This window comes from Triturus cristatus, chromosome 7 (genome assembly GCF_964204655.1).
Source record: "Triturus cristatus chromosome 7, aTriCri1.1, whole genome shotgun sequence".
In the NCBI taxonomy this organism is placed as follows: Eukaryota; Metazoa; Chordata; class Amphibia; order Caudata; family Salamandridae; genus Triturus; species Triturus cristatus.
The window spans coordinates 279072610-279086761 of NC_140590.1; the positions used below are offsets into that span (position 1 = coordinate 279072610).

General features: G+C 43.4%; 1 protein-coding gene across 9 annotated transcripts in view; it reads right to left on the reverse strand.

Moving 5' to 3' along the window:
- Positions 1-14152, reverse strand: part of PPFIA3 (PPFI scaffold protein A3) — a 966668-nt gene that overhangs the window by 652010 nt on the left and 300506 nt on the right. For all 9 annotated transcript variants that reach the window (XM_085616258.1, XM_085616264.1, XM_085616259.1 and 6 more), the window contains 2 exons: positions 10094-10195; positions 3822-3986 (listed from right to left, as the gene is read on the reverse strand). In XM_085616258.1, the coding sequence (XP_085472384.1) occupies positions 3822-3986; positions 10094-10195 (267 nt within the window). The remainder of the gene's footprint in view (positions 1-3821; positions 3987-10093; positions 10196-14152) is intronic.

Genomic DNA, 14152 nt, shown 5'->3' on the forward strand with positions numbered 1-14152 from the left:
GTGAGAAGACAGAGAGCAGATGTAGACCTAGAGACACTGTTTTAAAGATCCCCATTGCTTCCAATTCTACTGTACATCTCTTGGGATTTTCCACACCTGGTCCCCAGCGTCCGAACATTTTGATGGTCATGACAAACTTAACTCATTACTCCTAGATAGATTGCTATGCCTAATAATTTGAAGATTACAGAAAATGTTGGGAGGTTCCAGGACTTGCGCTGCAGGCTGCTGACTACATCAGAAAGGCTTGGTCAGAGACAACTGTTAAACAAAACAGTTCGACCTGGAAAAGGAGAATCCTTTGGTGTCTGGGATGAGATTTGGCTGAATAAATAAAACAATACCCTGCATGTTATGTATACGAAATTATTTTGTAGACAAATCAAAAGGCGATACGTCAACTGATGATCCCAGTACCATTTAATTCAGTATCAGCTTATATTTTGTTCTCACCTTCCATATTTATCTTTAGTGGTTAACCCTCTTTCAAATACACTTAGTTTCACTCAGAGTCAATTCTCTTGTATACCTTTCCCTTCACTTTATTTTGCAAACATCGTTTTTCTATCATTCAACCAAGTAACGTAAAGCTCTTCTTAACCAAATGGTTGCTCTTCAACACTAATTCAGTACCTCAAATATATTGCTGAAAGTGATCCTACCAACACCAGTGTCTCCTGTTCAATTACATTAAAAAGTTTTTCTATGGTGGGTGAGGGGGGTTCGAATCATTGAGCAAATACAATTGTTACCTCTCTGCAATGTAGGTCCACTTTTGAAAACACCACCCAAATGCCTTTGCCACTCAAATCAGTGGTGACAAAACTGTTCATATGTGGGTCATTCCTCTGTAAGAGCAAAGAACCACAAGTACATTTACATTTTTGCTTCTTAAAGGCTTCTTGAAATACCTGTGACCAAACAAATCTTGCTACTTTTTAATAATCACCACATATTCCACTTTTTCTCTGAGATTGTTTACAACAAATTTGGGATAGAAATTGGCTAAGCTGAGGAATTAACTAACGTTAGCTTTATTTGCGTGGGCTGGTGCATCTATAGTTGCTTCCATCAAACTTTTTTGGTTTAATTTCTTGACTACTAACTTCAAGCCCTGGATAATGTTTAAGATTGTTCAGAAAACTTGCATTTACTATTCTCTCTAGCTGTCTGCAGACAGTTGTTTTTCACTAGTATCTCTAGCACTTTCTCCAGGTGGGATCATATTGTTCTTTTTTAGCTTTTCCCTTAATTAGGATGTTCGCCTTAAGAAAACAATCTTTCTCTATCCATGAACAATTCACACATTAATCTTTGGAAGACAGCTGAAGCAGACATTAGCCAGAGCAGCACATGCTTAAACTGATCATAACATTTAGTATAATAAATGCTGTCAACCCTTTTCTCTTACTATGTAGGGAGACCGTGCTGCAGAAAAAGCAATTGGAGAACTATTCTGCTCCCTTTTTCATTGATAATAACGTATTAATTGTCGGTAAAGGCAATTTGTCTCTGTGGGCCACACAAGCCTGATCTTTGCAGGGCCCATCTCCCTCTAGAAGTCAAGCCATCAATTCAGACAATTACATTGGTTCTATGATCTCTGCTTCCGACAAGTTCAATTCATGTGGACTACCTGACGTAAAATCATAGGATTTCTCCTAACGTTACTGACTACCTTTCAAGATTATCCTGTGAGCGAATCATTCGAACTTTCGTATTTGCCTAGAAAAAAACTTCAAATGTGTTTAATCAAACATTTGTTTGTAGTGTGTGCAGAACGCAATATAGCAGTCATTCACGATAGGAACAGAATACATGAAAATTATGGAACATTTTGAAAATGCCATATACTGCTATACAGGGTTACGTCATGTCACACAAGGTCACATGAGTGTAACCGTGCAGTGTTACCTGTGATGACTGACAACCAGCAGTGCTCAATTTGTAAAAGGATAAGTGTCAGAGGCCTTCTCAGGAACCCACTGCATCTTCCACCACCTACTACCCCTGACAGCGTAGCCAATGACAGTACCAACACCGCTACTAACCACCATACTCCTACAAGTGTGACAATTCAGACTATTCCAGGCACCCAAAGGTATAAGAATGGTGTCGGCGGCAGGTCATATTAATTTTTAATGTGTACTGAATGATTAAACAACTGTAATTGTGCCCATCTCAAAATTAGACAACTGCGCCACCATGTACCAACCTGTCAGTCGGTGCCGAAAATGTAGTGCCAGTTCCGAGCACCGAAAACCAACGGCTCAAATTAAGCACTGGGAGATGGCACGTTCAGACAGTTACAGTAGAGTGTGTCGTGGAAGCTTGCTGTGAGGGGAATTGGAATGCAACAGAATCAAACATGTGGTAAGCATTAGATGATATTTTGGGTAAACAATTGGGAAATCCTAGGGACAGAATATTTCTATGAGGCGAGCAAGATTAAGGAATTGAATACTTGCTATGTTTGATATTTTTTCATTTAGCTTGATGATTCTCAATGTCTAATAACCCACAATTGTTTTGTACAGAGCACTCAAAATGTACCGCCCTTTGTAACTGCATCCAAAAATGCTAGCTGTGGACCAGTATTATCTAGCTGCAGCAATAGAAGCTAAAATCTATGGCTAATAGTTTAAGGAAAAGTGACCCATGTTTCTTCTTTTCTGCAGCTGCCCTCATTGCCAAACTGTAATTTACTACGCCATCAATTAAGTAAGTTAGTACTGCCCTCAGATGCAGGTACATCAAGCACACATCCATGTTTAACTGTCTGGGTATTCATAAATTCACACTGCAAAAGTAGAACATAGATATCCAGAATGGACAGAATAGGCATACACGGCCAATACAAAATTATTAGTCCAGACCTTGTCTAAAGTGACACATAAAGTGAATTGCTAGCTGGTTCTACAAGTGGTTTGGGAGAGTGTAGCTTGTAGCATCTAAACTGAGCACTGTCAAAAAATGTGTATGCTAAGTTCCATGCTTATGGGCATCATTTCCAGCTTTTGTTTTCCATTTGGTGAGGTTGTTTAATCACACAAATGTTTTTGGATGTAATTTACGTTACTAACTGTAGTTTACACCCTCTCCAAAATGTTCACCAATTGTTGCCTTGTAGCCTGGAATTGACATTACATTTATCTCATGCTCCATGTATCTACACATCCAACTGTACTTTACACCCAACACATTTCAAGTGAAAATATATCCTAGCAAGTTTTAGAAACTGAATTAGAAAGAAAACATGGTTAAATAATTATCGAATCACTGTTAATAACAATCCTAAATAACCTCAGATAATTGACGCATTTAATTGGCATCTATCTACGTTACATGTTAGTGATTTACATTACTTCAGGATAATTTCATCTGCTTAGCATTTCAAACCTAATATTCAACTATGAGAACCAAGGAGCTTTAAAAGGAAGCTCACGACAAAGATACGGAACGGCAGAGATCTGATGGATATAAAACTACCAAGGCCATAAATGCCCTTTGAACTATAGATTTTATTTTGCTTATTTGGTGATATGCCTTCTCCTTCCATTCAGAATCTTTCTCCTGGCTCTCAGAAAATGCATTCCTTACAGTGTCACTCGAGTGATATCCGTCCTATTGCTTTTTGTGGGACGATCTGTCTGCTGCCACTTGGTGGAAGTACATTCTACTGACCCTATACAAATGTCCCTTCTGCCTCTCCTGGTGTGTTCTTTCTCCGGCCCCTCAGGAAATGTCCCTTCACCTAACCTTCACGGCTTTCCCTCTGCTCCTTTTGTTCTTCCCATGAGAAGCATATTTTCTACACTTACCTTTTCATCAAGGGCCTTGTGATGCTCAAAGAGGGATTTGAGGGCCTTCAGGACTTCCACCTCACTGGACACCCCAGCCGGAGACTGGGCCTGCCTCTTAACCACCGTCATCCTGAGAGAGCGCTCGTGTCGGGACACCAGGCATTCCAAGTGCTCCAACAGCAGCTACAATGAACAAGAACATGAAACAGAACAGGGTGAAAGGGAGCGTAAGCGCAGAGACTGAGACTAGCTGGTGAATATAAACGCTGGCTATTGGTTAGCAGGCGTGCTTACGAGTAGAATGGTGGAGCAGGTTGTGCGCAGCACAATTTATTTTATGGAGCCGTTATTGTGCGTGAAGTGCCTATTACAAACGCCTTTGAGCTCCTTCCACCGCAGACGAGAATGGTAGGGAGAGAAAGAAACTGAAAGACTGGGAAGTGCGGCTGTTCTGTCAGGGAGATGGAGCGGCTGGAGCAGAATATGAGCTGCGTCACCTGACAAGTATTGTACATCAACAATCATCTGTGCCATTGAAATTTTTCGTTTTCCTAAGTGGAATACAATTGAATCTACATATACTTAACTTTGAGCCCTGAAGAAGTCTCGAAAGAGATGAAACGCGTTGGCTAAAACATTCACTTTTATGGTCTTTGGATTTTAAGCATTTGAATACATTTGAATAAAGAACACTTATTTTCGACTACAAGCAAATTTTGGACCTGCTTCTTCTATTGGTCGCTATGGATGTTCCATGTCCTAATTAATTGCAATGAGACTTTTTCAAATGATGGGTGCTAATTCCGTTTTCTGTCTTTGAATATAAACGCATTCGAGGTAGGTGCAGCAGAGAGAACACACACCCTAGGTAAATGTGAGGAAAGAAAAGTAGATGGGAGATATAGTGGATGAAACCGAGAAAGAGATAATTCAGAAGAGACCAAATCATAACTAATTTCAAACAGTGCTCATACACAGCTTCTATTTTTAAGTGTTGTAAATAACAAGTGTTACCATTGCCTAATTTAATGCTGCTCAAGGGAGACTTGAGATGGATGAAGGTGCAGAAGACCGAGAAAAACAGGGGATGGAAAAACTGAGAAGAAAACTAAAAGGAGAGAGTAGAGACTAGAGACTAGGAAGGAGGTGGGGGCTCAGGAACCTCAGCTTTGCCACCTACATTATCCAATCATCTATGCTTTACTGGGCAGGGTGACTGCCTCCACTTTTTTGGCTGTACCGTCGCAGTAAGCTAGCTGGAATAGTGGATGAGGTCCCATCCTATACCACTTGTTTAAGAAAGGCTATGCAAACGACACTCAAAATTAAAGGGTAACCACATGCTAGATATTGAGGGAAAAGTCTTTCCCACTATTTTGCTCAATGAACTTGGAAGTCTGGGTCACTGCTCCAGATTTACCAAACTGGTTTTGGGGATAAATGGATCACAATGGACAACATGTTAACTGCATCTGTTTTAACATAAAGGATTGTTCACATCATAGTGTCTGTTAGAGTCGGGGATCTCTGGTTGGCGCAAGGTTGCCCTTGTGTCAAGCAGGAACCCTCTCCTCCACGTCAGGGCGCAGGATAACCCCTCGCGAATGACCCTTGCTCACCCTCTAGGTGCGTGGCGTGAGCAGCCAAGGCGATTCCTCAGGCGTTGTTGGTTAAGCACTTACAATCGTACACACAGTAAATACATCAATCCCCCCAGAAACGGACACCAGACTTGGATATATATAAAAATACGATTCTTTATGTAAAAATAAGGTATATATATCTCAACAGACTTATCACAAGACCAATAACGTTGTCGCTAGGCCACCAATGTTATACAGCAGGCAAATGTTCTTGGTTCGTAGTTTCAAATGGATACTTCGTAGTCTCTTTACTCGTAGTTCCAGTACTCACAGAGATCGGTTCCTGCGAACGGGGAAATCAGGCGTTGCGGGCCCCGAGCCCGATACTGGACTTCTTTCGTGATTAGGCGAGTCGGCACAGGTCGGTGCGACTCTCAGCTTGGGAAGTGTTCTTGGGTCCTCAATCAGCAGGTGTGGGCACGTAGGCAGGCGCGGCCAGCGACCCTTTAGCACGGCGGTGCAGGAGGGTCTCCACAGCGGGGGCGGCGCGGCCTGAGAAGTCCGGGGATAGCGAAGCGGGGTCGCAGGGCACGGTTAGTGCAGCTGGGTGACCCGGCGTAGATCACAGTCGTCGGACGGCTTCCGGCCGGAGGGGTGATAGCGCGTTCAGCGCACTCCAATGGCAGGCGGTGACAGGGATGCAGGCGGCCTGGCCCGGGAACAGAGAGCGGCTCCGGACGGAGCGGGGCTCTCACGGGTTGGAGGCAGGCGAGCTTCTGAGTGTCACGGCCCTAGGAGGGGCGATGAGGGGCGCAGTCTCTTTTCCAGCGGGATGCACACACGGCTCGAATTGGAGGACGAGCAAGAAGCACAGAGAACCCACTGTTCCTGGGGTTCAGTTCAGGGGGCAAGCTCAGATCAAGCCCTTGGAGAATGTTCAAGCACAAAGTAGCAAAGTCTTTTCAGTAAGTCTCTTCCTCTCCTCTCTCAGCAAGGCAAGCAGCAGGCCAGCTCCTCCGGCGTCTTCTTCTCCTTCTAGTCGGGCAGAGGTTCTTTGTGGTAAACAGGATTCTGATTTCTTAGGAGCCAGGCTCCTACTTTTATACCATGATTCTTTTGTTCTTTAGCGCCAGGGGGCCTAGGCCTGGCTCAGTCCAGTTCTGGAGCACTTTGTTATGGTGAGTCTGCTCTTTCCTTTCAGCAGCAGGGCAGAGACATCAGCCGCCCCACAGGGGGTGGCGCCGGCTTTGTGGTGGCAGAGCACAGGTCTAATCAAGAGTCAAGGTGTACTCCTCCCACCCATCCAGGTGTAATCTCTCTACCCCCCACCTGGCAGCCAACCTGTCTCTGGGGATTCCCCAACCCTGCTTCTTACTGTTGCTGGGCAGAACACACACATACAGCAGAGGCGGACTGAGATGGTCAGGTCAGTAAATACTAACTTTCTAAAAGTAGTATTTACAAACCCAGGATATTAAAATAAACTTGACTACAAGAAGTATTTTATCATCCTGAGTTCAGGCATACTAAACTTGACATTCTACCATGCTCTCTGAGTCCACTGGGGTCACAGCGTTGGCGTGATCCCAGCAGCCCATTCTGGCCTATGGAGAGCAGGTAGCCTTCAATAGTGGAAAACGAAAATGGCTGTAATTCACTACTAAGACATGCCACACACATCAGGGCATGTCCTACCTTATGCCTACAATGCACCCTGCCCTTGGGCCTACCAGAGGCGTGGCTAATATGTAGGTAAGGGAAGGTTTAGGGACTGGCAAGTGGGGGCACTTGCGCAGTCAGCGCGACGGTCCCAGACCGCGCACAGGGTCTGCGGTGGCAGACCCTAGACACATTTTACAAGGCTGCTTTCTGTGGGTGGCGCAACCAGCACTGCAGGCCCACTAGCAGCATTGGCATTCACAAGCCCTGGCACTCCTGGTGCACTTTACTGGGGACTGACAGTAAATCCAATAAGCCAAACATGGACACCAATCAATGTATACATTTTACCATAGGGAGAGCATATGCACCTTAGCACTGGTCAGCAGTGGTAAGGTGCCCAGAGTCATAAAACAGCCAACAACAGGTCAGAAAAAATACAGGAGGAAGGCAAAAAGTTTAGGGATGACCCTGCAAAAAGGGCCAAGTCCAACAGTGTCTCTCATAATTGTGTGTTTCATTGATTTTACTGCAGTCTTCGGAGTGGTTTGAGAACACCTGTTCACTGATCCTTTTGGTGGATCTCTCCTGGATCTGGTGTCATGTCAGATTTCTACCTACAAGTGGCTCGACCAAAGGGCCAAATGTGGCATCCCCAAAAGAGGAGCCATCCAGGGGTGCCTGCCTCCAAACAGTGGTCAGTGCAACCAGTCCTCGCCGCCACTCCTCAGACCTTCTCCAGGAGGTCGTAAAGCCAAAGACAAGGAAATCACACTTTCGAGGGCTCAGGGGCAGGGGCTCTTGCTGGCAGGCGTATTGCTGTTTCTGGCACTAGCCAGGAGCCTAGATTTCGGCCTTCCTGGTCACAGAGGCCAGATTGGTAGAAGATGCCTCAATGTATGAACCTCCTAACCACAAAAGATAGATGGGTGATAAGAGCCTCCACAACCCTTCGATCCCAGCAGACTGAGGAGATTAATGGAGTCATCCTAACTGTATTTAGTGTGAGGCAACCCTCACTATAGCTGGGGATACCTAGAACTTAATGCAACTGCATTTCTCCCTCATTGAGGAAGCATTCCGATGCCCTTATTGTGGATTGCCATACTAATCCAGGCAAAGACAACTTCCTTGTCCAGCTAAAAAAAATGCGATGGAGGAAATGCTTGAATTAATCAGCATCATTCATGTGGCTCTGTGTGGTGTTCTATTCCATAGTTTTCATCATTGCACCTTTACAATCAGGGATAAACAGTGCCTGCTTATTCAAAAGACTTCATTCCGCTAAACACTGCTCCCTAGGGAAGAGCTACTAGTTTTTTTTTCACCAAGGGGTTGGTGGGCCCCATGGCTTCATGAGAACCCAGGGGCCAGAATAGCTCCCAGGGGCCAGATTAGCCATCTGACATAGGTTTTTTTTTTTTTTAAGGAAACAGCTAATACTGCACACAAAAAGGAGAGTTCTATACAGGGGGAGTTGTTATTGTGTGAAGCATCCTATATAGGGGATGGCTGGCACTGCACAGAGGAAGGGAGAGAACTGTGGTGAGAAGTTTGTACTGACTAGAGCATACGCTTGATGGAGACAGGTGCCTCATATCTGATGGAATTAGCGTTGAATGTTCGCTTTCTAGAGTGCAACATGGTAGATTCCAGACTGTGTTGCAGAGTGAGTTGATCCTTGGGTAGTTGGGATTTCCAGTGTATTTTGTAAGAGTTGAAAGATTTGACCTGTGCAGTCAATACTTCTGGGAGGAACAGGTGGCCTTTGTAAGAATAATGTTGTCACGGTCTGATGTCAGCCAGAGCTGGAACTGCTGAACTAAAAGATCTTGGAAGCTAGATAAGGATGAGCTGGTTTGTGCAAGAAAGATGGGATGGTCAGCTTGGTTCAACAGTCTTGTAGATATCTGCCATTTGTCTGTAGATTTTGCAAATATGGAGGGAAGGTGGATGTACTGAATTGCTCCAGATATTGTGATACTTGCTGGTATTGTGGTTTGTGGTGTAAACATTGCGCCTACTATATGCTGAGAAGTACGAGTGCAATTGGTGTCCATTTGGACTCCAACTGAGTTCTGAATTGCTCCATTGTAATGCTTGTTGAGATATTTCAGTAAGATCCCATCTAGGAAGAGGTCTGCGAACGTGAGAGTGGATGCGAGAACAGGAGGAGTATTCTGCAGATGAGAAGAAATGATAATGTGAAAGATGGAGCAGGAGCGCACTAGACAACGAGGGAGTCACATTCAGATAAGGTACGTTTCAGAATGTATTTTTCTGGTATAGAGGGTTTTGTTGATGACAGCAACTTCCCCTCTGACCTTCGTCATGGTGTGATTTTTCTGCAAGATTTTATAGCCTACAGCTATGGCTTCATGTAAGACTGAGCCGGAGTCATCACTTAGCCAAGTTTGAGAGATGCAGGACAGGTCAATATCAGAGTGTGACAGAATATTGTAGACTTTAATGCGATTTATTTTCAAGATCTGTGGACGAGGACACTGAAAAGTTAGTCAGTATTATTCAATTGAGTCTAGCTCGTTTGAGCAGTAGGAGTACTTAGAATTCATTAGATTGGGATAGGATACTGTCATTCTTAGTGTTCCACTCTCCTCGGCCTATCCAGACCTTAATTTGTGTAGGTGGTGGGCACAGGCACATTTGGTGGTGAGGTGAAATAGAACTTTTTTTCCAACACAACATTTTAGCCCGAAGCAAGAGACAAAAGGGCATGGAAAAAAGGAGGAAGAAAAAGAGACAGAAGTGTTGAGTGGCGGTCGGGAGGCAAAGGAATGAGGTTGATTCACAGCTTGGTAGACGGCGGGACTCTAAGAATAATCTTGAGTCTCTGCGCTTATTTTTTTTTTCTTTTCACAACCCACTGGCCCTCTCCTTGTCGCGCCTCTTTCCTTCTCACAGCAGCCCCTTGCTATCCCACCAGTGCGGCCTCCTAGGCAGGCGGCCTCCCCCGGCGCGCGGGCTGTGATCTCCGAGCAGCGCGGCACGCGCCTCACCAGCCAGCCCTGTGATCTCCGTGTGACTCACCCTCGTGTTGTTCCGCTCGGCCTTCAGCTCCGAGATCTCCTCCTCGCGCTCCAGCAACTGCTCGCGGCACAGGTTCAGCTCCTTGGTGAGAGCAGCGAACTCCTAAGGTAAAGAGAGAGGCCAAAGAATGACATTGGGTGGGAGACACACATGCAACACACTTTATACTCAATGGAGCCGCGCTTTACAGAGAACATTTCATTCGATCTTATCTCCTCCCAGGAGTCCCGATAGAGTCAGAAGACAGAGCAGACGAGGGGTTAGAGACAGTCGCCGGAGAGAGGATGCGCCACCGTGTCATTAGGGCTCTGAACTCCCGACCACGGAGGCGCGAGGCAGAAGAACAGCAGTGAGTGTGAGAACCGAGTGCAAACAGCCGCCGAGACTAGAATAGTGTGCGTCTCAAAGGCAAGAAGAACGTTCATTATTTATCTCCGACTCATACCACAACACACTGGCGCTTTATGAAGAAAGAGGCTGTAGACCAAACAGCCCTTCAAAAAAGGGGGGAACCCAAATAACCCTCCGGCATCTGGGAATGTAAATGATATATAGAAAAAGATAATGCCTCGGGACTGATACTCTCACATAAGTTTAGGCGAAGAGATAGATGAATTATCTCTCCCCTGGAGTAATATTTATTTCTCCAACAAAACCTGTATTATTAAATTTTGTGACCAAGTCAACGGCGATTCCAATGAAAACCAAAAATGTATCAATTACTTTTTATAAGTGTGAGGATATTTATTTTCTACCACACTTTTTTTGAAATTCTTTTGTTTTTAGACATATATATACAAACAAATACAATATTTACAATACTTACATATAGCACAATCACTGAACATATACATATCATCAAACGCCCTTTTTAATGTACCAGGATGCTTATGGGCTTTTTTTGAAACAGCATTCCTATATATAGAAGATCACTACTAAAGACGCACTACGAGATTTTGTCGTTTACAATCTCCTAATTATTTTGAGTGCTCTTTCACAAATAAGTCAAAACATAAATCATAATCCAGTGAGTGTCTTCAAAATAAATGTCGACGCGTTTCAGCCAAATAACTCTTTTGGCCTCATCAGGACTAGGGCATCCGAACCAATAATTTACAACCTATTGTCCAATTAGGGTATGGTCGGAACAAATAATCGTCTTTTCTTTCTTTCTTTTTTCTATAAATTATTTTGGCGGGCTTGTGTATAATTATTCGACCCTTCCAAAACCACTCGTTATACGGTTCAAGTATTCTGCATATGTTTGTGCATATACACTGTTTTAGCACTGCTTGAGGTCGCCTTCTCCCTCCAGTCTACGATGGCGATCCGTGTAGACTGGAGGGAGAAGGAACGTTAGAAGTGGGTCCTGTGTATAAACTTCGAGAGTTGAGAGCGAGGCGACCTCAAGCAGTGCTAAAACAGTGTATATGCACAAACATATGCAGAATACTTGAACCGTATAACGAGTGGTTTTGGAAGGGTCGAATAATTATACACAAGCCCGCCAAAATAATTTATAGAAAAAAGAAAGAAAGAAAAGACGATTATTTGTTCCGACCATACCCTAATTGGACAATAGGTTGTAAATTATTGGTTCGGATGCCCTAGTCCTGATGAGGCCAAAAGAGTTATTTGGCTGAAACGCGTCGACATTTATTTTGAAGACACTCACTGGATTATGATTTATGTTTTGACTTATTTGTGAAAGAGCACTCAAAATAATTAGGAGATTGTAAACGACAAAATCTCGTAGTGCGTCTTTAGTAGTGATCTTCTATATATAGGAATGCTGTTTCAAAAAAAGCCCATAAGCATCCTGGTACATTAAAAAGGGCGTTTGATGATATGTATATGTTCAGTGATTGTGCTATATGTAAGTATTGTAAATATTGTATTTGTTTGTATATATATGTCTAAAAACAAAAGAATTTCAAAAAAAGTGTGGTAGAAAATAAATATCCTCACACTTATAAAAAGTAATTGATACATTTTTGGTTTTCATTGGAATCGCCGTTGACTTGGTCACAAAATTTAATAATACAGGTTTTGTTGGAGAAATAAATATTACTCCAGGGGAGAGATAATTCATCTATCTCTTCGCCTAAACTTATGTGAGAGTATCAGTCCCGAGGCATTATCTTTTTCTATATATCGTAGACCAAACAGCCAGCGCAAGAAACGGCTTTAGGAAAAACTTTATTACCCGGCGATAGGAGCGAGTAAGTGGAAACCCAGAATCATGTCATGCATCTGGATGAGGCACAATATCGCAATTGCGAGACCTATTGCATTTCTCTTTTTTTAAGCAGCCCGATTTATTTTAAGGAAAAATCGGGCTGCTGAAAAAAGTAGTCTATTTTGAAAGGAAAGTACAAGAAGCTTGGTCTTCTGTCCATTACAAGCCGTCATCCTCGTCAATATAGACTCGCAATTGAGACCTGCATAACAAATAATACATAGGCCGGTTCTGTGGCCCCAAGTGATTCACTATTTTGCGAACTGATCTAATGATACGTAGACCTTTATCCATAGGCTACTATTTACTTACGAACGATTTCAGCTCACATAGATTTAAAATCTCTAAGAGGGCATTTGGAGCAGGACTTATCGAGCCCTGGAACATCACACAATTGATTTAAGATTTGTGGTGGATGAAGTGTCTAGGAGTTGATGCAGCTGCATTTGTAGACTATCTTTAACTTAACGACCAGATCAGAGGGAATGCACTAAATAATCCTGACCTATAGCTACAGGATATTTCAAAGTGAGTCACCACCTTGCTGCACATTGTTACGTCTGTGAGCGGTTTCCTTACAGGAGCTAATCGTTTGTAAGCTGAACTGCACAGCTCAGAACCCATTTTAAAAGTCAAATATTTGATGGACGGTGGATTATCCCACAGCTACAGATGCTTTCCCTGGAATAAACAGCACTGCTCAAACTGTTTGCAAGTAAAAGAACAGTGTGTTCTCTAATATCGTTTTCTAGACCAAAGGCGAGGGGTTTCCCAAGATCTCTGATTTCATAGAGGTCTTTGTCAGACCATGCATCATGAATACTTGAATGCCATTGGGATGCAGGTTATGCACAGGGAAAGCACATATGCATATTACATTATCTTTATTTATAAGTCACACAGAAGTAACATTCAAGTAACATTCTAACATACCGGACCATGGGTATTTTTATATTGGTATTCATTTCACTGGGGATAATTTCAATGAGTAATGCTATTACATTTGGCTGCCATACAGACAAACAAATGAGGCATGAGAGCACTGATTTTAGGAAAACGTGAGACCCTTATACGTAACTTTGATGCAGAGTTGCAGCATAAAATTATAAAGAGATACTTAAAAAAAACACCAGACAAAACCCTGATATAGAAATGCAAGAAATAAAAAGTGAGACAGAATTAGCAACACACAGCAGAAGTCTGATGGGAGGTCACAGTGTGGCCGCAGCTGTCTTGTCTGTCGACACCATTTTTGAGCCCTTTTGTAAAGGGGTCCTTAGGTCAATGAGCAATAATTGCAGTAGGGAGTGACATCATTCAACAAACATTTGCAATGCAATAGGTCCGCATTTACGTGAGTTTAAGCTATTGGCATTGTAAATGATAATGCCTTTTATTTATGTTTTGAAAACAAAAATAAAAGGCATTGTTATTTTCAATGTCAATAGCTCAAACTCACGTAAATGCGAGACCTATTGCATTGCAAATGCTTGTTAATGTTTGTAATGCGCAGGTTGGGTATGCCCAGGGGCTTCGTTGGTCTCACCGCCCTGCTATATTCCTCCCCCACAGCCCGGATCCGACTAAATGGCACAATCTCCCGCTCTTTCAAACTATCTCGTGGCACCAGGCAGGGTTGCCCTCCATCACCACTACTGTTCATACTAGCAATGGCTCCCATGGTCTGGCTCTTTCAGGAACGCCACTTGAAGAGAGGACTTCAGTTTAACACAGGGCCTCTTCTGGTGTCACTATATGCAGACGACATTATTCTATATGTTAGGGACCCGCAGAGCAACCTGGATCCATTAATCAGAGAG